The 26,958-nt window shown below is 39.0% G+C and overlaps 1 protein-coding gene across 3 annotated transcripts; it reads left to right on the top strand.

Moving 5' to 3' along the window:
* Window positions 1-26,958, top strand: SLCO1C1 (solute carrier organic anion transporter family member 1C1). Of its 3 annotated transcripts, XM_084506422.1 has the most exons (15): window positions 1-132; window positions 4,399-4,544; window positions 7,050-7,191; window positions 7,921-8,053; window positions 8,684-8,805; window positions 9,803-9,949; window positions 11,013-11,111; window positions 11,902-12,147; window positions 12,972-13,136; window positions 16,551-16,746; window positions 17,811-17,976; window positions 18,398-18,582; window positions 22,731-22,795; window positions 24,381-24,498; window positions 25,505-26,958. In XM_084506422.1, the coding sequence occupies exons 1-15, from the start codon at window positions 48-50 to the stop codon at window positions 25,725-25,727; spliced, it is 2,238 nt and encodes a 745-aa protein (XP_084362548.1). In that variant the 5' UTR covers window positions 1-47; the 3' UTR covers window positions 25,728-26,958. The 3 variants fall into 3 exon arrangements, with proteins under 3 accessions (XP_084362548.1, XP_084362549.1, XP_084362550.1); XM_084506423.1 differs by lacking the exon at window positions 24,381-24,498 and having other exon boundaries at window positions 25,505-25,653; XM_084506424.1 differs by lacking the exons at window positions 7,050-7,191; window positions 7,921-8,053 and having other exon boundaries at window positions 8,748-8,805.

The following is a 26,958-nucleotide window of genomic DNA, read 5'->3' as shown; positions in this document are numbered from 1 at the left end:
GTTTAGCTGCCTAGCACAGTAAAACCACCACAGACCTGAGCGTGTGCATGAATGTATGGGTAGGTGTAAGCGGTAGAGGGAGCTTACCTAGAAAAAAGGGTAGGCACCAGCTGTGGAGATTTCTGCTGCCAGGTAAGATTTGTTTTTTCTTCTCTTAGTTGCATTGCCTTTTTGAGAGGATGTCTCTGTACCTGTCTCCTGTGGTCACCTAGTCTAGCAAGTGCAGCCCCTATGCCTGTGGGCTGCCACATAACAAAGGCATGTCTAAGGAGGCTTATTGCAAAGCAGACATGTTTCCAATGGGGGGAAGGACTTTTTTCATTGCCTGGAGTTTGAATGAATGGAAAGGCACTCCGGGAGCTGCCTGGTGGTATCTCAGCCCACCGCATGCATGCTTGAAGGTCTCTTCCTTGGACCTGACCACCCAGCACAGCCCTACATGCCAGCCCTCAGAAGGGTACAAGCCACTGCTGCCCGAGCTGTCTCACAGGTGAGCTAGTGAGCCTGCTCTCAATGGGATGGGAAGTGATCCCATGGGAGGGGGCTCCTGTACCCTGGCTGGCTAGAGCCAGAAGTGCGAGGAGGGATCAGTACTCCAGCTGTGAGCTCTGGTGATGAGCAGGGAGATGCTGTGACCATGTAGTGGTCCTTCAGACAGTGTCACCAGCTGGGGTGTACACAGCTGTAGAGAGCGTAACAATGTTTGCAAAGCTCCCTTCACTTCAGAGCACCTGCTCTAGTGACCTCCATTCCCATTAGAATGACTGGTGATACAATTCCGCCCAATTTATTTATTTCAGTATTCCCCCACCCCCCCGCCCCCCAAAAAAAAAAAAAAAAAAAAAAAAAAAAGGCAATTTTAAGGTGGAACTCACATGGTTTTATTTGATTCTTCAGAAGTGTGGTAAAATGCCATGTTCTTCCCACCCTTATCCTCACAGAAAATAAAATATTTCTGGTTTTGATAATGTCTACTTTGGTTGTGTCCAAGAGAACCTCTGCTAATTTGATAGTGGCTGATAGTACAGAATGCATTAGAATAATTATGCACTGTTTTCACTTATGTACCTACTCTTCTTTGACTATTATGGAGAAGAGCAGCCTTAAATAAGGGAAGCATTTCCTAAGATACTTTCTTAGTCTCTGGTAAAAGTTACAAAATGGATTTAGAAAGACTAATCCATGGAAGATCCATTTACTAAATATCTTCAGAGATCCTTGAAGACTTCGGAGTAAGCTTCAGAAGATGCTTAGGAAATTTGGAAATACTTCTTAGAGGGTATCTGGTTGAAGGAAGAGAAAATACATTGTCTGTATGTATACATATAACTGTTTGTGCTTTGGTAAACTTGTTTTGTTCTTACCATATGGTTTCTTGCTTATGAAAGAGCTGAATACTTTTACTGCCAGAAAACCTACATTTTGGAAGATTGTGCGCAGGTTTAGTAATAAGGACACATAAAGCCAATGAATATATTTTTATCATTGCACATATTACATAGTAAACATACTTACTAAAAATAAATAGCAAATCTAAATCTAAATATTGTGCCAAGGTAATTGTTGCTCGGGTCATACTTTTAAACTATTAGTGAGTAGACAGAATACACTTAATCCATATAATAATATCCTTTCAATTAGGAGTTTGTCTTCCAATAGATATAGCTTTAAGAAATGTTTGTGTATGTGCATGTACATCCATACATAAACACTTTTGCAGTCATTAATAGATCAAGTAAAGAATGTATGATTATATTCATCTCAACTGAGTGTGCACAGACATACATAGATTTTCACGGGGAGAACTACATGAAGTTTGCGAGATACAGGATGCTTTAATTTAGCTCTGTAAACTTGAGGGGGTTGAATTTGGTGACTGCATTTCTCTTGTATTGTCAACAAAATGGACCTTTCTTAAACAAGGAGAGTGGTGCAGGCTGAACTCCAGATCTTTGTCATTATCAGTGTAACTGGTCCAGAAACCTGACCACAAGGAAATGTTGTGCCACTGTTTGGGATTATTCTTTCCAAGCATTCCTGCCACATCTGGGATAGAAGAGCTGACATGGATTAACTGTCTTCAGATTTCATGGCACACTGGAAAAATATGGTGTCCAAGAAGACAGGGCAAAAAGCTAAGGTTGTTGCTATAGTATCAGTGGAACCAAAAAAAGTGTTTGAGCAGCACTAGACAAGTTTGTGGTCAGTGAAACACTCATCTTTATACTTGTTGCATGAAAGAGGAAATATTAGAGCTAACATTGCAGTGGTTTGTGGTACCCCTGGGCCCTTTACACTGCTCTCCATTTTGTGTTAAGAGCTTCGCTCAGAGATATTATTAGAGCATCTAGAATGATGCTCTGAGATACAAGGTCGGAGGTTGCTCCGGGTCAGAAAACTATTGTCCTCTGTAAGGCTGTACCATAGTTACAAGTAAAACCTACAAAACTTGTGCAGCTATCAGTCCTTCCTAGGACATTTCTATTTGACACCCAGAGTGCCAAAATAAATTGTAATAATTCTTATAATTTGTTTATACTCTTGAGCATAAGTCTTGTTTGAGCACCACTGTTGATTCTCTGTCCTTTCATGATTTGTACCAGGTCAGTGTGGCCTGATGCAGTCAAGCATCACACATTAACTTGCATGACGTGGTCAGACTCAGGTGTGTCACATTCGATCTCCACACCTCCATGGCATTTCTCTTTTTGTCCGTCACTGTATATGGGGTGCAGTGGAGGAGACTGTGCAGGCCCATGCTATTTTGCTGGACCTTCCCAAGTTGCCTATTGCTTTGCTCAGTGATAAAGACAATTAACTCCAACCACATTTCAGATGTTTTCCTTTCTCTCTCTCTTTTTTTTTTTTTTTTTTTTTTTTCATCCCCAGATTGCTGTAATAGTAATATGCAGAGCATTTCAAACTGTAAGCTAGAAGCTATTATTTCATGTGCTTACCTGGCAGCATACCTTATGTGTGTGTCTTGCCCATACTCACAAGTTTGAATTAATTTATCCTCATGTGAGTTCTGTGAGGTGTATCCTGTCATTTTCCATTGTAAAAGTCTGTGAGAAGGGGATGCAAAGTAATTTTTCCCAAGTTCACAAACATCACCAGTAGAGTAGGAACAGTTCATATGTTTTCTGTAGCAAGCACAAACCATCCTTCTTTTGTTATTGTTGTTTTAAAAAATATTTGTATACTCATTAGTGCTGACAAGGAAAAGCATTACAGTCCTTGATGTGGCAGTATCAAATGCAGTTATTTCTCTTACATGCAGTCACTACCTTCTGTTTCATCGGATGCCATAGAGAATTCTCACTGGAAATTTTGGTACCTGATTTATCTCAGTCTTTTTGCCTTGCCTATATACTAACAAAGTCTAGATACACTTTTGTTGTTTTCACATTTGTGAAAGTACAAGTACCTCTTGTACACACCTTGGAATTCGTGAATACAAGTGTATATAATGTGTGTGTGTATACACATATATATATTCTTAAAACCATACCTGTATCTTATTTGTGTAAGATCTGTGCTTTAGATAAACATAAAAGAATAGGAACTTCTATTCCTATTTTCAGCCAGCAGTTCTATAAAACATAATGCTGCTCGAAAGTGAGCACAGGAGTTGATTTCATAAATATTTTCAGACCTGATTTAGAGAGATTGAAACTAAAACCAAAGTAATGTACTATGTAAGTAGAGATTTAAGAATTACTGATATCTTTGGTTCTCAAAGTGCAGTATTTAGATTTTCTTTACTTCTTTGTATTTACCTGCAAAGAAGCAAATTCACATTTTTCCTGTAACAATTGACAAAACCACTGAGCCTTTAGGCCCTATCTGAAATGGTAAAGGGAACTAAACCTCTTTATTCTTGTGTAACTCATTAGCTATGATCAGACGATTAGAGCTAATGTTTCAATCTAAAACAATTCAAGTCCCTCATTAACAGGGCTAGATTTCCTTTGATCTAATTACTTAATGTCCCACATATATAGGAAATTTAGAGATCAACTCTGAGAAATCTCTGCAATAATAGTCACATCTAGAAATGTGAATTTACATAGAGATTCAAGAAATGTTATTTAAAATGCCTTATTTAGTCTGCTGGTGATGCTTGGCCAAATGCTCAATAAAATCACATTGATGATAGCTCGAAAACGAAGATGAAAACAGTTTACTGAGTATGGTTTAATCTTCATTATTATAGGCAAGTGGATTGCAAATTTCCATAATTAAACATCCAGTGCACGGGTCAGATTCTCTTGTGAAGTTTGATAATTGCTGTTGTTGGGAAAACAGTACAGCAGGGTGTTGCTGTCACATGACAAGCTTATGAGGCTGAGCTAATAGGATGTCCTTTTAAAATGTTCTTCATGTTTCCTGGTTTAGAGGCAGAGTATACCATTATGGAAATTTCACCAAAAGAAAATGCTCAATATTTCTCAAACAACACAATCCTGCCTGTTGACCGATCTTCATTCAAATCTGAATCTTCTGCTTCCAAGGAGAAACAATCATGTTGTGGAGGTATAAAGGTAGAGTAAGAGTTTTTGAATATCTAGTAGGGACTTAGAAAACCTCATTTTTATTTTATTTTATTTTATTTTATTTTATTTTATTTTATTTTATTTTTGGAATAACCCTTTTTAAGTTGTGATTATGTGTTGGTGAGTCAGTACAAAGCTATTGAAGTTACTTCAAAGCCACAAAAAATTTACTTCTTATCTGTATTTGCCTAAGTTTTGGCAATATTTAAATATAAAATGTTGGTTGAGGCTTAGGTGTTATGAGATCTTCAATGCTGATCCTGTTGTATCATCCTATTTTTCTGAAGTTAAGAACATAGTATCAGAAGCCAGATACCACAGACAGCTGTTAGCACAGATTGCTTTTTTAAGATTGTAGCCATGGTAGTCTTCTGGGCTCTGGAAAATAATATTTGTATTATGGTCTCAACATTCTGACTGCTATGTTACTATAATTTTCCTGATTTGAATGAGTTCTGCATGAGAGGAATTTGAAACTAAACTGTAGCAGTTTCACTGCTACATTAAACTGTAAAAAAAAATCATTTGCAGATTCTGCTCCAGCTTCCAATAAAGTCACTGAGTTCAACAATAGTTGAACTGAAGCTATATATTATGCAAAGCAGTTAGGATATTGTCAGCTTAATGGTCTAACAACTGATATATATGTATATATATATTAATTATTGAGTATCCTCCTTGATTTTGCCTGCTCCTGTAAAGGCCCAGAATTGGGATCCTGCTTTGAAATAGTGGATGAGTTGTATTAATCAAATTTGTAGCACAATAGTAATTTTATCATTGTTCCTCCATTTGCTGCAATGATAATCCGATTCCCTCATTGAATAAAACTTCAGTCACTGATTAGCCAGTCAGGAATCAGCTTATTAGATCCAAAAATAGAAAACCAATAATATTTCAGCTCAGATTTTTTTCTGTGCAGGAAATTTATTTCTGTGCAGGAAACCAAACTAATATGATTAACCTTTAGAATACAAAAACAACATGCAGAGTCAACAAGTGTTTTTTTGTTGCTGTTGCTGTTTGTTTTTGTGTGTGTGCTTTACCAATCAACAGCCTTCATATGTGGTAAAATTGCCCTTATAAACCAAAAAGATGTGGTGAAATATTTTACTTTCCGTTATTCAAAGATGACTGAAAAAAGTGAAATCCTATGAAGCTTTCTGTCCCAGCTCTAAATCAGGAGCAACCACCACTGCATGAGGTCTCCATCTCCGTCCTGGGACAGCTCCAAGCACAGTGGAAAAAACATGTGCCAGAGGGAGATGGAGACGTTTGAAGTTTACTTTAACCTGTACGATTTTCATGTGGAAAATTGTACTTATTTTCACATTGCTATTTAAAATCCAACAGCATAAATGCAAAGAAAATATAAATTATTATGGCAATCTTTTTAACTAGAGAGCTGTTTGAGAACTATCACCATGGAAAATAAAATGAGATTCTATTTACCCACAAGTGCTCCTGAAAGGGAAATAACCATCTCTTTATAAAGAAAAACTTGTTGAATGTCACACAAAGATATTTTTGAACCTTGACACAAGAATTGGCATTCAGCATCGATGCCAGTATCACTACCAACGTGCCTTGTCAATTGTGATGTTGTAAGACGTGTTGCACTGGAGGAGGGGAAGTTGTTCCAGGGCTCCAGCTTGCTGAAAGACTGATTGCTCAGAGAGCAGGCCTAAAGAGTAGGGCAAGGGTCTAGGCCTCTCCATATACCAAACATTACTTTGTGTTTTAATTTTGAGTTTAGGGCTTTTAACACTTTTGGCAAAGAGCAGACATACATATTCAGTCAACCCAGCCTGCATCTGAAGGCAGAAGGCAATGTGGTTTCCAAGATCAATTGCATGGTGTGTGAGTATCCCTAGAGTTAGTAAACTTAGTAAAGCTGTGTTTACATTAGGCAATAGCACTGTTGGAGAGGAACTCTCTCTGGTCTCTGAGGACCTGCATTCACCCTACATGCACTTCAGGGTGGGGAGTTACATCAGGTTAAATTTAGTTCTGTCACAGAGACTATGAGCCATTAGTTATTTAAATGAATGTAGTGCCCTTTTGGAGTACGGTTAATTTTGTTTGCAATGAATTCAGTCTCCTTGTTTGTAGTAGGAACCAAATGCCTGTGACTATGTTTAAAAATGCCCCCAAACCAACTCCTCTCTCTGCCAAGCCCCACTTAATAATTACCTTTATCGTTATTGCTATGGGAGATTGGGAGGACACTATATGTATCAGTCCTTCATCAGTAACCTTGGCATCTACCTGAAATTAGCAGTGGTGGATATCAAGATCTGTATAAATTGTTATAACTAATAGTAACTATATAAATAAGCAATCAAGCATATTTCATAGAGTAGGAGAATATTGACATGTTTGTCAGCAAAAAGAAGTGGGAAAGAAGTGGAAATGTAGAATGGTTTAGAAATAATTAATGAAGTGAAGCATTCTGTACTGCCTGATATTAATCACTGTCACTTTCTTTCACAGATATTTCTTGGTGCATTATCTTTTGTTTATTTTGCTAAAGCACTGTCAGGAAGTTATCTAAAAAGTACTATCACACAAATAGAAAGAAGATTTGATATCCCTTCCTCTTTGGTTGGCGTTATTGATGGCAGTTTTGAAATTGGTATGTGCTGTATAAATCCATTTTTGTTTTCAGGAAAAAGAAAGAAAACAAATAGTGATGAAATTTGTCATGAATTGTATGAATCTCCTAGGACTACCAAGCAAGGTTCACCTGAGAATTATATGACTGTCAATACGATTACATTGGATAGGATAGGGTTGCTAACATAAGCAATCCGACATAGACCTAAATATTTTGTGACTTGATAAGCTTAGCTGGTGGTTAATATACATTTTAACTCTTGAACGAGTATTAAATTGCTTTCAAAGATTCTAGCTTTCTCTCTCCTTTTGTAGAAGTACAAAACTCTAACTGTAATCTATGTTCATTGTACAGTCTTGTACTAAGGTTTCCAGTGTGACATCATCTCTTGCTGTTTCAGATTACTGGATTTATCTCTTGGCTGTTCAATGGACTGTGATATTCATGGGAATGAAATCTTAGCTTGTGTATAAAGGTTTGCTGCACTCTATCATCTGACATAATCCCTCTTGTCTTTTCCAGTTGCTTTTCCAAAAGTTTATGGTTTTCTTATCATGGAAGATAAGAAAGATAAGGAAGATATTGGGCTCCTTTAAGGATGCCTGGAAAGAGGCTGAAGCACCAAACCCATGCAATCAGCCCTCTCCTTCTGAAATGGCTGTATATGCTCCACACTAGGAATACTTTTGCTGGGGGAGGTCTTATCAAAAAGCTGTAAAACTTAGTTTTCCTTTTGTACTTTCAAAGGGAACCTCCTAACTATAATTCTTGTAAGCTACTTTGGAGCGAAGCTTCACAGGCCAAGAATAATTGGAGCAGGCTGCTTAATTATGTCAGCGGGAACATTCCTAATTGCAATGCCCCAGTTCTTCATGGGACGGTAAGTGCAAAGTGAACAGTATTTTCCAGCTGGGCTATGCACACTGCATGTTAGCTCACTGAGTTGTTTAGGCATTAATCGTGAAAAGGCCCATAGAAATAGGCATATGCAGATGTGGTTACTCAATTTAATATGCATTACAAAGACAAATTTTATTACAGCAGAGTTAATAATTTAACATATGTTTTTTTCAGCTTTATTCAATGTATCATTTTATTAGTCTATGATCTCAATTGATCGACCATGTTTCGACATGGCTTAAGAATTGTTGAAGCTTTGATGAAGTGATGACTAACATCAGGAAGACAGTGTTAAATACAAGCCACAGGATGCCCTCACTGTCTGATAATTTCTTAGTACAGATTCACATATCATAACCGAGCAAAGTGCCTGATAAACTGAAATACATCACTTTGAAAGAGAGAGAACCAAAAGGACAATTTTCATGTACTACCACGGTATGAACTAAGTGCCATTTATTCCCTGCAAACCAAAAGGAACACTGGCAACACTGGATGCAGATGAAATCTACATTATGTGCTGTATTCAAGTGCTCTCTTCCATGGTAGCAACAGATTTATTTTTTTTTATAAGTTGGGAGAGTAAAAAATAACTTCTGTTTATAAACAGATATCGATATGAAAGATTTCCTTCTACCATGAATTCAACTGTTAGCATCTCTCCATGCTTGCAGGATAAAAGCCAAACTCCACTCTCAGCCTTGGAAAAATTTCAAGCCAAAATAAATGCAGGTGAGAGCAATCTCTTTTGCATATTGCGATAAGCACAAAGCACAATAAAACATATTAAAAGGCTTTCAAGCTCTAAAGCAATAGTTTATTAGAATGCAAGAAAAAATAAATGGGAAACAAAGATCTTCCCCAGAGAAAATCCAGATCTACCTGATGAAACAAATGTATTGAAAGTAAATTAATAACTGCCACTGCATACTGCTAAGATGTCTTTTCAGGCTGACAGCTTTCCTTCAGCCTTGCTGCTTCCTCCAACACCTTTCTGCAGCTTCATGGCTTGTAGAAATACCAGATGATGTCCCATGGTGGCATAGGAAACTTCTGGTCTTCCCTCTGTCATGAGATGTGCCTTTGGGTCTTCATCCCACTGGAAATAGCCACTTGCATCTCCCAGACTGCAGACACAGCTGCTCATTTCCTTCCCTGCCTGCCCATCCCTCTGGGCTCATTGAGCTAGCTCCTCACGGGTGCCCACCTGAGCTGAAGGGCAGCAACTTATTGGAGCTGAGACAGCCTTCCTCCTGGATGTCTGGGCATGACATCCATACAGGCTGAATTTATAGACTAAGCTACAGATGAGCAAATCAGACCCTCTCTGGACCACAAAATGTGTGTATGTGTTTTGATTGTTGGATCTGGATTAGATGTGGCTTGCAGCTTGTTATCATCAGTATTTCCCAACTTTTTCCATTAGAAAATCCCAGTTTTGGTTAAAATCAAGTGCAAGAGGTTTCTAAAATGGATGTAGTAAGAAATTTTTAAAACTGGATGACTTTTAATATCTTTTACAATTTGCTTGAAGCAGTTCATACTAAGTGTGTGTCCACCTCAATCTGGTTGGGTTAAAACTCCACCACAACCATGGCCACCACAACAAAATGCTCCGAAACATTTTTCTTAATAATCACTGCTTTTCCTACACTAGAAGTATTGTGCATTCAGTGTCCAAATGCTGTGGAAAAACACATAATTGTTGTCTCTCTTGTGATGTATCCAGGATGTGAAAAAGAAGCAGGCTCTTCTATGTGGATCTATGTTTTACTGGGAAATCTTCTACGTGGAATAGGTGAAACTCCTATCCAGCCTTTGGGAATTACATACATTGATGATTATGCCATTGAAGAGGATGCTGCCTTATACATTGGTAGAGTAAATAAATCACTGTTTTGTTTTGTTTTTCTTAATGGATTTTTCCCTAGAGGAAACAGAGTAATTTTGGCTAATGGAATGAGTGTTGTTGAATTAACTTGCCCTGATTGTTTTGCTTGCATTATTTCCAATATTAAAGTTTATTTAACAATCATGTACGCTCAAGGGACCAAGTCCCCTTTTAATCATACTAGCACAGTTCCATTATCTTAATTTGAGGAAAGAATTTGGCCTTAGGTTCCTGCTGTTACCCTAATCTTCCTAATTCTTCTGGATGTGGACTGCTGTGCCTCTGTGCACATTCAGTTCTCTGGAAGGTGATAAAAAAACATGTACTCTTTTAAGCATTTTAAATAGAATTTCATCAGGCACTCAAAACTTTACCTCCAGAATGAGGTAGGATTACAACCAATAGTGACTGAGGCTTGAAGAAGTTGGTGTCAGTGTTTCTTTGTTGTGTTCATTGTGTGATGAGCTCTGCACTTTCACCTGAAATATCACCAGAAAGTCCTTGTCCATCAGCACCTTGTTTCAGAAAGTTTACAGTCTGGGAAAAACTCAGAATTTCTATGTAAAAGATTCATTCCTACCAGATTTCCAAATCAAAATTGAAAATTTAGAATATGTGGAAATTTAGGCTGGAAATGCATTAACATGTATTGAAATGTGTTAGTATTGGGTACCAAACCAAAGTGATTTTTCAGCCTGTGCTGGGTCCACCACAACCTAATCTAGCCAGCTAAAGTGTTTATAGTGGTTATAGATTGGTATTATTATTGAGTTTAGGCCGTTAAGCTCCGCGCTTTTTCCCTTGGTCTGACCTTCATTCTTTAATTGGATGATAACAAGGGAAAAAAAAAAAGTGTTGTGTTTTGTTTTTTTTTTTTCTTGTAAAAGTTCTAACTTGAGTAACTAACATGCCTGAGAGAATACTTTGGCTCATCATTTTAAGACTGTCCCACTTGTTACCTACCACATTGTACTTTGTTTTTATGTGCAGCAAGAACAAATGTTCGTTTTCACTCAGAAAAATAACAGTCCCCTGGTTTCTATTACAGGCTGCGTACAGACGCTTGCAATCATAGGTCCAATATTTGGCTTTCTTCTTGGATCCCTATGTGCCAAACTTTATGTTGACATTGGCTTTGTAGATCTTGGTAAGTCAGAAAACCCAGATTTAAAAAAAAAAAAAAAAATCAGTCAGGCTCCAATATACCTATTTTAGGCATGTATTTTAGACAAAGAAATATCTATCTAGTTCCTAGGGATAAGGGAAAAGTGGGTACTTTATAAGGTAAAATGGATGAGAGCAAATCAGTGCCTCACACAGAAAAGTCTAGCAACAAGGACAGGTGTGGAAGAAGTAGGAGGTCTGACTCTCCTTCAGCCCAGATCCACAGCTGGTGACCCCCAGGAGACGCCCTGATGAGGAGGCTCTGGACAGACAATAGGCACCAGGAGAAGGCAGGACTGTGGCTCAGGATCCTGCCAAGAGCTGTCTGCATTCATTTTGTAACAGACCACCATTGCTGAGAAAATAGGTCTCCCACAATGAGTACCAGAGCTCATGATTGCCTTCCTCTTCACACAACTTTTTCCTTCTGGTAACTCTTATGTAGAACAGCCCAGGTGGGAGCAGGTGTGTGGTCACCCAGAGCATTCCATGCCCTGGTCATTGCAGCCTCTCTGGGGGTGTGTGAGCAGCATGGTCTGGGACCCCATGGCATCAGGAACAGGCCACTGATGTGTCACAGGAATCATCAAGTCCTTATCATCTCTCTGCAATCACTCAAGCACTCTTGTTACACCCATAGACACATCACACAGCTAAATCTAGAGGCAGGCGAACAGACTCCTCTGGAGAAACTCCCTGCAAAACTACCTTCCTAGTTATCAGAAAACATTCCCTAAAATTATTATTTTTATTTTTTTTTTGACTTTCTCCAGACAGCTTAACAATAACTCACAAGGATGTGCAGTGGGTGGGAGCCTGGTGGCTGGGTTACTTAATAGCAGGTGCGATCAGTGTTGTGGCTGGCATCCCTTTCTGGTTCCTGCCCAAACACCTCCCAAAACCAGAGGGCAGAAAGGATTCCAGTACCTCTTCTGAGCAGTCGAAGTTCATCACTGAGGATAACAAGGAACAACACACATCTTATCAGCAACAAGTGAAGATTGGTGAGATGGCAAAAGGCAAGTCACTAGAGCTTCTGTCCTCACTGTTGGGTCTTTCTCTCACTAATTTTTATACTGTTTAGTGGCCTTAACATTATTTTTTCCCTTGGGTGTCATTCTCCACCTAATTAATATTCACAAAAAGGGTCTCAATTGTTCTCTAGACCTGCTGTTGCACAACAAATTTCTTCACTTTCAAGTTTTTGAATTATGCTATTGATGCACCAAATCTCATGAAACTCAGCAAAAAATATTCACAGATCTGAGCTGTTGCAGATGTGGGACATCATAAAGTAACAATCTCAATTTCTGCTAAACCTCCTTTTTCTTTATGGTTATCCATTTATGGAATACATACAATAGCTGATCAGAAAAAGGATGGGCACAAACCAGACACTGTTTTAGGAGACTATTGTTATTTTAACAAAAGCTGTTTTACAAAAATGAATTTCCTTGGTCTTATTTTGCCAAAACTGTTTTCCCTCAATACTTGAAATCACAACTCAATATATCTGTGCTTACTGTCAGCTGTGCATAGTAACCTCCACTCCCAAATTAAGCTGAAGGATGCTGTGGCTGTTGAGGGGCCAATGAAACAACTCTGCCTGTTTTCTGAGCAAAAGAAAGTACCTGTAACAAGATGGATGTTCTAGAAAATTGATTCTTATTATTTTGGTCCACCATTCCCCCCATCTAGAAACACAACTCTTACAAGAACCACAGGACTTTGCTTATTCTCTCTGAAATATCCTGCAGTCCTCCTCTGGAAGGTTACGAAATATTATTCACAGCAGTTATTCTCTCTCTGGCCTGGTTGTCATTTCTGCTCTTTTGTCTTGCAGACTTCTTGCCATCACTGAAGAACCTCTTTGGGAATCCAGTTTACATTCTGTATTTGTGTGCAAGTATCCTTCACTTCAATTCTTTAATTGGCATGGTGACATATAAGCCAAAATATATTGAGCAACAGTATGGGCAAACATCTTCAAAAACTAATTTTGTTATAGGTAATGCTATCTCTGCTTCTTGATACCCTAAAAATGGACATTTTAGGAGTGGTGTATACATACACACAGGGAAAAGTGCTTTTGAGGCTATGTTTATTCTTCTCCTTCTTTATCTGGCTTTTAAGTAGTAGCTTATAGAATATAAGTTATTTCATTTCTGCTTTAGCACTAGTTTGCTCTGAGTTTATCTATGCAAGTGTTACTGTAAAAGATTGCACAACTTGATACTTTATTTACCATTCTAATGGAAATTTGAAATGTCTGTACATCAAAAGAGAAAAAATTGAAAAGAAAATTCATTTTAAAATACTTGACATAAATTTGTCATCAGACAGATCTGTTTCCTTGCTGGCTCCCCATTTATTTCAACGAAATGAAGATCAACTCAGTGCATGCTAAAGGACTGACCATAAAGTAGCTGTGATATTGACAGTGATTTCTTACTTTCTGAAGAGGTTGGTGTTAAATAAAAGGAAGTTAAAGTCATATTAGTGATCACATGATACATGCGTTAAAAGATTAACATTATCTCAGTGCAATGCTGGTAAAAGAAAAACAGATATTTCTGAATTAACTTTATCTAGGATCCTTTTCCTATTGGAAGTTGATCTCCCAAAACCCCCACGTGGCACAAGAGTGAGAGATGCTGCTTCTGCCAGCATTACTGAGCTTCTGCTCTGCCAGACCCATAGGAGGAAGGTACCTCTCTCAATTAATTGCAGAATCAGCTTGGGGCATTAAGGTGGCCATTTGTTGAGGATGCCTTCAGGATGGTGAACTTCACCACCCAGTTGTTGAACCTGCAATCTTGGATTCAGTTTCTGAGGTCCAGTGATTCAATAGCATTAGACAGCAAAGAGGTTTACATCTATCCAAAATGGAGGGAACTGCTGTGTTTCAGAGCAGCATTAGTTGCGAGGCAACGGAGGTATATATGTGCAGAAAAGCTGTAGTGATCCATTGTGCTATGTTAATTCTTTAAAGATAGAGGCTGGAATTTCCTGGCACAGCACCCCTAAAAGCAAGGAGAAATCTTCAAGCATAGGCAATGGCCAGAAAAAGTCCTGAAAACAATCCCTACATTTAGTACAGTACTTCTCATTGTATTTACAGATTTTCTGGAGCTAAGCTTTCAGGTATGTGCAAACTGAGTGAGGATTAAGATCCATCTGATTTCACAAGCATAGGGACTATATCCAACAGGGAATGTATGATGGCTTGGCTAGGGAAGGGTCCTGGCTGAGTCACCATCCCTGCAGCAGGGGTTTTTTCCTTCCTCCCTTTCCTTTCTTTTTCAATCTGTTCTTGCTAAGAAAGCTGAGAGCTTGCTAGTACTATCAGTACCTATTTCCCCTCCCCTTCTTTATTTTTTCTTTTTGTTTTTGCAATTTTTATCACTATCTATTTGATGAATATCAGAACTGTCAGAGCAATTTGAAGCACTGTAACAAAACCAAAAACCTGCTGGGCTCTCGAAGAGGGCATTTTTTGTTAGTCACAAATGAAGGAACATACCAGAAAATAAAAGGGTACCTGCTGTGTTTGTATGGCTTTCTTTAAATATGTACACAGTGTTGCTTTCCATGAAGCCAGTGACAAGCAGTAGAGCGATCTGTAAGGCTATGAAACAGATGTATGGATGAAAGGGGTGCATATGAATGGGCAAGCAGGGTGTGTGTCCTCTGGTGTACACAGCTCTCACAATCAGTCAGAGTCTTCTCTTACAAGCAAAAGAGGACAGGAAAAGCTGCAGCATCAAAGTGTTTGGATAGGGCACCCACATGCAGTTATCTAGTGACTCTTCATTTACATATGCTGCACTTTGAATGCCACTTCTGAAATCCCCTGAAGTATAATTTCCACGTGCGTGCAGATGAAAAATGATGCTCTTGAAATCTTGCTCATTGAAAAATGCTGGTGTCTTGAAAGTTAGCAGTAACAGAACAAGGCTCTCATGCTTGCCAAGGTACTAACTTATGGTTTTGCTAGATGGAAAAAATGCTTTTCCTAACATCAAGCATACATTTCTTCTAAGCACTGTTTTTTCCATGCGTGCAGATGGATCAAACACTGGCTTGAGAGAGAAATTCAAGGTATCCCTGTGCACTTCCTAGCAGGGAGATTAGAGTCCTGTGTCATGATCTTGTATATTAATCAAGTCATTTTAAATCATGTTTCAAAACCTCTGGCCCCCTGAGGAAAATAAATAAATAAATAAAAAATCATCAACTTCATTTGCTATTTGAATGCATTTATGCTTTTGTACTTGCTTTTGTTTTGTATGCTTACTCAACTCAGCACCAGTAGGTGTCAGCATGAATTAAAAGCTGCAAAAGGCATACATATCCCCGTGCAAGTGGAATTTAATGTGCTTGACTGTGTGGTTCTTTTACAGTGCTCTCTATTTATATCTTTTTTACATGTACTTGAAGAGATTTATTTTTTGGTCTTGTCCATGTCTATCAATATGGACGCTGCTTTAAGCAGAACTGTTCCAGTAAGGATTAATGGTCACCCTATTTTATGTGTTCGCTGCCTTTTCGCTTATTTCCTTGAAGCCTGTTACAAGAAGACTGCCCAGAGGGTGTATGTATATTTTTGCTGTGGCAACACTCACCCAAGGGAACATTTCAACAAACAAAACTGGAGGAATACACTAAATGTCCTGTGTATGGAGAAGATGGCATATTGCTGGCTCTCTCCCTCTTGGGAGATCTCCCTAGGAGATCACTGGTTTCATGGTTCAGTAAAAACAGAAAAAGTAGGTCTTTCTCCAGACGCGCTAACACTAGGTAGAACGGAATTCCCACTAGGAATGAGGAGTTTGGGCTCCTCCTGCCAGTGGATGAGGGAAGAGAAGCTGACCTTCTCAGAGTGGGACAGCCCCAGAGCATGGCCCTTGCTGCTCCTGCTATTGCTCCATAGTGAAGGACTCAGATGGGGCCCCAGGGAGGATCTATGCCTCAAGGAACTCTGGCTGTCTTGGCTGCCCTCAGCAGCATGATGCCCCCAACTTCTCTGAGCCCGGAGCACCTCTCATGAGAAATGACACTAAGAATATTGGAATTAACACTACATGATACCTCCACTGACAAACTAGCAATGCAGAAAATCACCTAGCTTAAGAAAGAAGAAGATCATTGCCTAGACCTTATATAAAATGGGATCAATAATAATCTGTCTCTCAAAGAACTGGCAAAGCTGCATTTCCCTAGGAACAAGTTAAAAGCAGTCCCAGCATGTTCGCAGGAACAATCCAAATCTGAACAATAAATAAATAAATAAATGGCCCAGCTTGAACATGTGTAATCTTTTGCTTTTTCATGTTACCACTGCTGCTGTTTTTGTGGCTGAGGAAGACAGTCCTTAGAGATGCGATATTCACTAATACAGATTCTTTCTGTTTAATTTCAGGTCTTATCAACATTCCTGCTGTGGCCTTTGGCATATTCTCTGGGGGACTGATCATGAAGAAATTCAGAATCAGTGTTTTAGGGGCTGCAAAACTCTCCCTGGGATCATCTTTCTTTGGTTACCTGCTGCTCCTCTCTTTATTTGCGATGGGCTGTGAGAACTCAGATGTGGCCGGACTGACCATGTCCTACCATGGGTATGCTGGGAAGAGCAAACTTCAGCATAAAGTGCTACTGAGAAGCAAACTCCTTGGTCATTGTATTCCACAAAATATATATTGTTGAAAAAAGAATGACTGACCTAAATATGCTTCCCAGAAATGTGATTCAAAATGGAGGAAACTATTCCATCTATTCCATTGGGCATTGTGTCAGAATCCATTTGTAATTGCTGCCTTCAACTCAGAGAGTTTTATGCCACAAGTGCAGATTATTTTTCTGATTACTTTTTAATTATTATTGCCATGGGACTCATCCTTTCAAGCTAGAGATTCCTGGAAACATGAGGAGCTCAGTAGGGGAGTGAGATTCAATTAATTGTTCCTTGCTTTTGCATGCTGCTGAACAACCCATGATGTTTAATAGCCTCCAAACTTAAGTATTCATGAATTAACTGTGACATTATCTATGACGTACACCTGAGGCTAGCCCTTCTGTTACAGCCCCAGCAGCTGCTTGGCTGCTGAGCTCAGCAGCAGCTGGCTAAAGGTGCAGATAAAACTGTCATGCAACGTAACAGCTCCATTGGATAAATACCATTGGATATCCATTGGATAAATACCATTCTGATTGTTTCCCCATCAACTTTTGCAGTGATGTAAGAGTAACTCACTCCCCTCTCTGACTCTGGAATAATCAAGCCTTTTTTTTTTTTCTTTTTTCTTTTTTCTTTTTTCTTTTTTCTTTTTTTTTTCCCCAGTTTTTTTGTTATAAATGCATCAAGCCTCAGAAAATCAGAAAACTGCAATCTTATAAAATATGAGAAAATGCATGAATAGAAATTGTTAGCTGTCCGCCCTTAATAAAGTAATTACCATCTCACAGTAGGCATGTGATATTGAAATAGTCATGTGAGGAAATACTTTTGATCACTGAGAAAGAAGAATTTACCCTCCTGTGTGGATAGGAAGAGACAACACTGTAATGGGCTAAAGACACAAGGCCTGGCCAGGTGCACCTGGCAGAAAGCAGAACTTATGAGTTGATAATGATTTCTTCCACATCTGCCAGAAAACATCATCATGATTCCTTTTTTCCACAGAACCAAGCAGATGTCTGGATATGAGCAAGGCCTGTTCTCAGACTGCAACTCAGACTGCATGTGCTCCCAAAATGACTGGGATCCCATCTGTGGGGAAAATGGCATTACCTATGTTTCTGCTTGTCTCGCTGGCTGTCAGGCATCCAACGGAAGTGGGAAAAACACTGTGAGAGCTTTTCATTTCTATATGTGATGTGGTAACTTTCCTATTATAAATAATTCTGTCAGAGTGAGCAAACTAAAATTGAGTAAGGCACATCTCATCCAGACATAAACTCCTGAGGTTTTTAGCAATCTATCATCCATGTTCAAAACTCTCTCAACTACTGTTTCCTGTAGAAATCCCAAGCAGAGAATGTAGGAGGCTTTTTTAGCTGTTGGCTACCAAAAACACATACAAAAAAAAAATCTAAATACATTCATCAAAAGTAGTATTTCTTTATATATAAAATTCTCCTTCCTGTTGAAAAATCTTTTCCAGTTTGGATTTAAATTTTTGGCTAACCGGAAAAGTATGATGTGCAGTTCCCAAGCATTCACTTCCCTGCTGCTTTGGCTATCATACAGTTTCACCTGCTGTTTTCCAGGTATTTTTTAACTGCAGCTGTGTAGGAATTTTAGAATCTCCTTCAAGAAGCTCCTCAGCTGTGATGGGACTATGTCAAAAAGGAAATGAATGTCCAAAAATGTTTCTGTATTTCCTGGTAACATCAGTTATTACTTCATATACTTTGTCAGTAGGTGGCACACCTGGATACATGCTTCTTCTAAGGTAAGCAATCATTATTTCTGCTAGTATGTTTTCAGGGTGTTTTGATACTGTACCTATTTCCATTTGCTAGTAGAGTTAAATGTTTTCAGCTATGTGAAGTGGCTTTTAAATTATTTTTTCACTTATCAACAGGCATCCTCATAATCTGACAATGAGTTTTCTACCATTGATACAACGTGACTACAATTATCTCTGCCTGCTATACATTTCTAGTTTTAAAGGTGATATAGGAGGCCTAGCTGTCATTTCATATATATCAAGTTCCACTTCCCTTAATGCCTTTTACATTACCAGAACAGTGTTAAATGGCTGCTGCATGAATGGAAAGTAGCTCTCTAGTATACTCATAGGTAGGTGATTTTCCTGATTTGCTATGGATTTCAACATACAAGGTAGAAAGAGATGACTTAACCCAAACTTTCCATATACACTCACCTCTCAAATCTGTAGTATTATTCCACGTAATTATGTCCCAGATTTGTATCTAAAATAAATTAAAAAAATAAATAATTGTATCTATCTGTTTCTGCTGTAACATTCACAGCTTTATTAAAAGTTATTCCCAAGGGATTGTTCCACTACGTACTAATCTGCTGGATCTATTTGCCCATCACAAAGTATAAACTTTTAAACTAATTTTAGAAAGTGCAAAATAAATATAATACTTCCAGTGATTAATCTGGATTTTTGTCAGCTTCTTGCAAATTTTGGATTTTAAGTACTGCTCTGCTATGTCTTGGAAGGCTTTCTTTCTCAGTTTCTTTCTCCAAATTATTTCCAGATGGGCATGTTCTACTTCTCAAACAAAACAACAGTAAATACTCTCTAAATAAGCTTTATTGTCATTGTGCTTTCTTACCCCAAAATTTTCTTTGCTTTTGAATTAAATTTTCTGGAACTGTCTCAGTGCCAGTGTCTTTATGACTGCATGGTAAAAGATAGTGCTAAAACTGGCTGAATATAGACTATATGGAAAGAACTAAATAAAGAAATGTAACTTCAGCTGTGATTCCAGCACAACCCTTGAGCCAGAAGCAATATTCACACAGAGACTTACAGAAATGGTTGAAGTGAGGATGTTTTTCCACTGCTCTCCTCAAACACCACCAGTAAGGTTTACGCTTTAAACCTATACACTGCACCGCTTTCCCCACCCACCGTGGAGCATGTTGCATTGAGTACTGCAAAAACACATGGTGTCTCTTCAAGGAGTAACAGCAGGAAGAATAATCATGTTAAAATCCAGTTTAGACTTTGTATACTGAAGCTTATGCACCATTTAAAACTATGCACCAAGAGGAGGATGATTAGCAAGTTGAGAGCTTGTGGTTGCTCCTAGCACAGCGGGAATTTTTGTTGTATAAAAGAGGTCAGGGATTCGGTTTCTTTCCCATTTCTCCCCACATGACGTTTACCTTCTATGAATAAAACACATTGCTGGGAATGTACAGCTGTGGTATCACAAAGGGCCTTGGCACTATTGTTGTCATGATCAACCTCCAGCTCTCTGTCTTGTCTCCACTGCAGAAATGTATGGGAGGAAATGCTTGTAGCTGAAGACTTGAGAGCTTAAATCACACAGAGTTGCCTGCACTTAAGTACTTGCTCCCAGGGGACTGACTGCCTAATGGATCTATTTAGAAAAGTTTAGAGAGATTTTTCGATAGCAATCCAAAACATTTTGTTATATGAAAGGTGCAAACCAGCTTTAGTAGTTCTGCTCCAGTAGTCTTTATTTCTGTTGAAATTCATTTTACTTTGAGAGCCACTTAATTGAAACTGAGAAGTTATGTGTTTTTCTGCTGGATTGAAAGCATCAGAATCTGATGAGCAGCTAACTAAAATACATTTCCGTAAGTTCAATCCACTTTTTTTTTTTCTTCTTTTTATTGTTCTCTGCAAATGACCTGTGGGCATAAATCCATTTTAAGCTCATGCTTGCTTTCCTGAAGTCCATCACTGACTGGCTTTCCCTGAAAATCTGTCTGAACTGTGTGAAAGTGTGCTTCTGTTCCCTGAAAGAAAACTTTGAAAACAAATAGTGCCAAGGTCTAAATGCAGACTTCATTTAAGTTAATTTTTGCCAGTTATCTGTTTGTAAAATTATTCCATATTGTCAGATTTGATAAAATTCCATAACTTAAGCAATTTGCCAATTTGAGATGAGCAGATATTGTTGCACCTGCCATGGAGCAAAATACAGCTAAATCCCTCAATTCTGTAAGATTTAGTGGCATATACTTTAGGGGTTTACATGACTGGAATCAGTGAAATACACTTGCAGCAAGTGACAGCCATTTTCTGAAATGCCTTTTTAGTGGCATTAAGCTAATTACAGTTGCCAGGGAGCCTGGGAAAGATGTTAAGTTTCTGAGGGAAAAAAAAAAAAAGGGGGAATTCAGATAGCTGTTGATTAAGCACAAGCGATTAATAGAAGGTGATTAGGCAGTGAAAATGGAGTCTCAGATCTCCCTGAAAGGTTTGGCTCTCACTTAGGGTCTCGAAGAATTACAGTTTCTGTGGAAAGGTATTACAAATGCTTGAACATTCATCTTTTTCCATCTGAAAAAAAAAAAAAAAATATATATATATATATATCTAAAATCTACAAAACACATAACAAATCTATGTTTTGGTTTAATTTTCGAGTTTTTCCTTTCTATGCTCTCACACTTGGACACTTGGTTAAAAGGGCTTCTAGACAGAGGCTTGCTTGTGTAGCATGGCCATGTGTAGCATGGCAGAGACACCATGGAAGGTGTCTCTGCCCATGGCAGAGGGGTTGGAATTAGATGATTTAAGGTTCCTTCCAACCCAAACCATTCTGTGACGCTATTATTCTATGATCAGGTAAGAGGGCAAAACACTGTTCTTCCAGATCAGTATCATTTTACATTAATTTCTGCATAGATGGTGGTGCCTGTATAAACCATGATGTAGCAGACTGCATGATGATAATCCATAACAGGATATTGGAGAACAAAGCACTTGGGTTACAAAATGAGAGGCACGCAATTATTTTTTGACTGTCAGTACTTTGGTGTCATTTTCCATACATGTGGTTCTTGTCCTTTTGCTTTTTTACTAAATCAATGGAGGATAACCTGAATATTACTTACAGTATGGGTTCTTACTGCTGTCCAGGCAGCTACATTGGGAAATAACAAAACATTACTGTTGGGGAACAAAAGAGCAAGTTCTGCAATGACTTTATTAACATTAAGGGGTGTTCCCAATTACATGAATTTCTGAGTCTATCCTGTTTCAGAGCACATAGACCATACCCCCAAAGTGCTATGTTTAAATCCAAAGTGACAGCTGAATTTCAGCCTGTTTTTATACTGAACAGGATGGCTGAGACAACCGGGCATTTCATCAGTTACCATAATGATTCACATGTGTTAGTCACCACACATATCAAGCATGTCCCAGTCCAGCCAGGTGACTGGGACCATTCACGTGCTAAAAGTTAAGCAGGTACTCAGGCTCTTGCTGGATTAGGTCTTGCACTGGGTAGTCTGAGTGAAACAACATGCTTGGAGTGGTTCCATATGCACTCAATTGCTAGCATGGACATGAAGAGTAACTGTTCTCCTGCCCACCATGCTCACCCTTCTAGATGAGCCACCTACCCAAGGCTGGAGAGTCATAAGGACTGATGTCTGTGGTGGCCACCACTGCAAGCCCAGAAATGTCAAGATGGAAATGGTCTTGATGTGGTAAATGGTGTGATCCTGCTCCTAGACGTATGGCAGGGAAAGTATTGGGCCTAGATACCTTTTACTTGTCTGGGTCATTAGCCATAATTTCAGAAAATGTTTAATTGAAAGGGACTAGCTAATGACAAATGATTTCACAACCAGTAATCTTGTGCTGTGTTAGTAACTTCAAAGTGCTGGTCTTGTTTGAAAGCTTAAAATGTGGTATTGACTATAGGTATTTAGAATTCCTTGTTTCTGTTATGATTTTAATCACATTATTTTTATGTATATATATCACATTATTTATATATTTATGTGATTCTGTTGAAGTTGGTGCCATCAAGGAGGAAAAACTTACATATCTTTCCCTCTCATGCTTTCTATTTCTGTTCAAATTATCCACAGTCAATTCTTTATTTAACACTTTTTTTTTTTTTTTTTTTTTAGATGCATCAAACCACACTTGAAATCATTTGCACTTGGTATCTATACCCTGGCAGTAAGAGTACTTGGTAAGTCCAGTCATACTTATATGTGTTTTAATGTCACTAGTCACAAGGATTGGAAGGGGGGTGGAGGGATGCAACTTTGCATTTGTACAACTGCAGGACTTGTCCTATGAGAAGAGGCTGAGAGAGCTGGGACTGTTCAGCCTGGAGAAGGGAATGCTTGGGGGATCTTACCAATGTATATAAATACCTGAAATAAGGGTGCAAACAAGATGGAGGAAGACTATTTTTGCTGGTGGCCAGTGCCAGGACAACAGGCAATGGGCACAAACTGGAACTCAGGAGGTTCCCTCTAAACACCAGACAAACCTTCTGTGCTGTGTGGGAGCACAGGCACAGGCTGCCCAGAGAGGCTGTGGGGTCTCTCTCCTTGGAGATCTTCAAAAGCCACGTGGACATGGTCCTTGGCAGCCTGCTCTGGATGGCCCTGCTTGAGCAGAGGTTGGGCCAGATGGCCTCCACAGGCCTCTTCCAACCTTAACCATTGTTTGATTCTGTGATTCTGTGATTTTGTAATTCCTATAACCGTCTTAGTAAAAATAAACTCTGCTACACCCACAGAAGTAGCAAGTGATCCTTTATACCAAGAAGCTAAGAGGAAAATTACTTCTTGTCTCTCCTTATTCAACATTAAGCACAACAGAAAAAATATGGCTCAGAATCTGTGATCATTTTTCAGGCATATTTTCATTAGTTTCTGAGGGAATTAATCTAAGTACAAGTGTACCTGAGATTGCAGCTCACTGCAGCCTTGTGGTAAAGCTGTCTACAGATTTTCTCTAAGGTCAAGGGTGCTGTGAGATGCCAATAAACTGGAAACTTGAAAATCTTCTAGGTCTTATTAGAAAAAATAATAACTAGCAAGAAGCAGGTTGCTTATGTAAATGGAGCAGACTTAGATGCGCTGGTTGAGTTGGATGAAGTGAAATCAAAACAAGCTATTGGTTCCCTTTTCACAACATCTTTGCAGATCAGGTTCTTCCCTCTAGGCTTATTTTCTTCTCCAGCAGCCATCATTGGATCCCCAGGTTGTCTTCTTCAGCTACCAAAGAAAGGATTTTCCATTTCATCACCCACAGGCATGGCTATAGGTTTGTTCCTGTAGGCTATAGGTTTGCCTCAGTAGGATTTCAAGATACTTGCAGAATACCTGTAGCCCCATTGTAGGCTCCCAGCCCCACTATCTTTCTCCCTTCTTCACCCACCCCTGCTGAGACACAGGATGAACCCCAAACTGAACAGGCTCCATTGCTCTAAACAAAGGAGAAATATCTCATTACAGAGTGGTTCTAGAGGATAAGGCAAACAAGCCATGGCATTGATTCTCCTGTTGACTTCAACAGGCTTTTTGATGATCAGCTGCATTTTAGGCCCCATCCTGATTTTTCATAAGGAGTAAAGGAGTATGCTTATCTGGGCAAAGGAGTATGCTTATCAAGGCATGACTTCTTAAATTAGAAAAGACTGTCAAAGGATCATTGCAATTTGAATGTATAATTTAGTATTTACGTTAACATGCATCTAAATCAGAACTAGTCACTCTAGAAAGTAATCTTCTTGCCTCTGTTCTTTCATTAAATACACACAGCTGGAATTCCAGCCCCGGTGTATTTTGGAGTGGCAATAGATACCACTTGCCTGAAATGGGGAAGCAAACGATGTGGGGGAAGAGGAGCATGTAGACTCTATCACTCCAGCACACTCAGGTAGCTGCTCTTCTCCATTCGTTCTTTAACTTGCTTTCTTTACTTCTATGGCAAGCACTGGTAGGATAATTTCTGTCAGAAAATTTGGGTTAAAATTTGATCTTGAATGAAAGAGACTGACCAGCAAAATTAATAATGCTCAGTTTTTAGCACTCTTTTTTGGTTTATTCTGTTTTTGGTCCGTGCTATTTCAATACTAGCTGGAAGTCATTTAATTTTTAGCCAAAATAAGCTCAGTTAAAGCCTTAAGTTTCTACTACCCCAACACCATACCCCACCCCAACTTTCTTAGCAACTCTGCTAAGTGTGTGTGTTGAGGGGGCTGTTAAACCTCATCACTGGTCCATACTGAAGGGCGCTTCAGACCATGCCTGGCTTATCAAAAGGCTAATAAAGCACTTCTCTCTTTATTGATTTATTGCTAGAGGAGAGTAATTGACTGAACTGCATTCCTGAAAGGCATTGCTGCAGTGATAAAAGGACAAAGAGAGGACAGAAAGGACAGGGTTGCTGCTGAGTTCCCCACTCTGGGGTGGGAGAAATATGAGGAGAGAGAACATCTTGTTTTGAGAACTTGAAGAAAAGAACAAAAGCTCATTCATGACTCATTATTAATAAAGCAGAATAATTCTATTATTGTTGATATTGCAACTCTCATTAATTCCTGAAAACCAAAAATACAACCAAATGTTTTTTGGTATCTCTGATACTGTTTATGAGACAACCAAAAAAAATAATTGCCCTGGAATTATTAGCGTTATTCTCACTGAAGCACATTGGGAAGAAGGAACTTAGTCAATGCCTGAGAATCTTTCTTGTCCACAGTCCACAAAGTAGCTGACCTGGGTGAGCTGTCATATTTTCATCTCCAGGGTCATCACCTTCCTACCTTTCTTGAACATGTTCTTCACTCAGACTTACTGCATGGAACTATAATCATGCCCTTGCTGCATTCTACTTGTACATTGCCTTTGAGATAGGCTCTGACTGATCATTTCTTTCTCAGATACATGTACCTGGGGCTGACTTTGGTGTTGGGCACCATGTCCATTTTCTTCAGCATTGCTGTCCTTTGGGTTCTCCGGAAGAGGTCTGCTCCGCAAAATGAAACCCTCTCAGCCAATGGGGAGAGAGGCACCTGTGTGACAAACAGCAGGAAAGATAATTTCTTCAACAGTGACCATTTAATTCAGACAACTTATTGGCCAGAAAAGGAGACTAGGCTTTAGGAGGACTGAAATCTGCACCATGACGTTATCCAGTGAGTGATCTTCAAGGCAAAAATTCATCATCAGTGAAGCAACTAGTAGTATCCACCCTGAAAATGTTTGCCATCCTGTAACTTTCTTTGTAAATACCAAAAACAAAGGATACAGGCTTTTTAGCACAAGTCCATTTAGCACGTCACTGCTCACCATTTGTCCTAAGGAGTCGGTGGCACTCAAGTGAGGGGATTTGTTATGGCTGGGGAGGTGCAGCTTGCTGCAGAAGCAGGTTTTGTGGCTGCCCCTCAGCTCCATCCCTCCTTGCCAAGCTGCAACAGCTCTGCTGCCCCTTGTCTGCCTTCTGTGTGTGAGGAGTAGTGGGTAGGCTGCAGTGAAAGTCTCTCAAGCATGCTACCAGTCTGACTTGGCAGCCTGGAAGGCGCGGGGATATTCTGCACCAATTCTTTTACATAACTCACCTTTGCAAGCAGTGCAGCATGAGACAGGAGGAAGGTGGTTTGCTGGAAGGACAATTCAGCTGCAGGTTCTGGGCAACACACAAATTCAACCTGTAACACTTAGGGACTGTCATTAGGGACTGTCATTAGGGACTTTTTTTCAAGTATAATCTGCTGTAGCACAACAATAACAGCAATAAAAGTTGTCACTACAGTAAACAATTCCATGAGAATATTGTCCAAAGGAGACTGGAAGAAAAAAACAGAACTTTTTTAGGTTTCCAGCAGTTTCTTACTACTTTCTAGTACTTGGTGTACTGAATAATTCCATGCATTTTCTGCAGTGTCATAACACCCTGTTATGAGCTACATATGATTTATTTTTTAAAAAAGTTATGACAAGAGAGTTTGAGAACAATAAAATGAATTCAAAGACCAACTGATTTGGAGCTTTTCCTTTCAATTTATTATATTTGTCATCTGAAACTAAGATATGTATCATAGTATCCCTTTATACATCATTTTTGCAGTTTGACAATATTTGGTATTAAATAAATTTGAGATGGTGAGTACAATGGAGGACTGTTTCACATGGAACAAAATCTCAGGAATGCTTGCACTAAAAAAGATAGTGACAGCAACATTAGAGATTGCATCCTTTAAAGCAATTAATATTTTAGTGTGTATAATGAAAGGTAGGCCTCATCCTTCATAATAATAATGGCAAAACAATCTTGTATTGCATCACTTGCATCTCAGCAGTGACTGTAGGTATACTGCTGCCTAGCTGAGCTTGC

The sequence above is a fragment of the Aythya ferina genome (genome assembly GCF_964211825.1).
Source record: "Aythya ferina genome assembly, chromosome: 1".
Classification (NCBI taxonomy): Eukaryota; Metazoa; Chordata; class Aves; order Anseriformes; family Anatidae; genus Aythya; species Aythya ferina.
Note: the sequence above shows the minus strand (reverse complement) of the source record. Positions and strands in the feature narration are given on the sequence as shown.

Excerpts from the sequence above, each read along its gene's own strand:
- SLCO1C1 (XM_084506422.1), top strand. The coding sequence starts at position 48 with ATGAATGTATGGGTAGGTGTAAGCGGTAGAGGGAGCTTACCTAGAAAA. Across the intron at positions 133-4,398 it reads GTGGAGATTTCTGCTGCCAG|AGGCAGAGTATACCATTATG; the intron begins GTAAGATTTGTT and ends TTCCTGGTTTAG. Across the intron at positions 24,499-25,504 it reads TATCACTCCAGCACACTCAG|ATACATGTACCTGGGGCTGA; the intron begins GTAGCTGCTCTT and ends TTTCTTTCTCAG.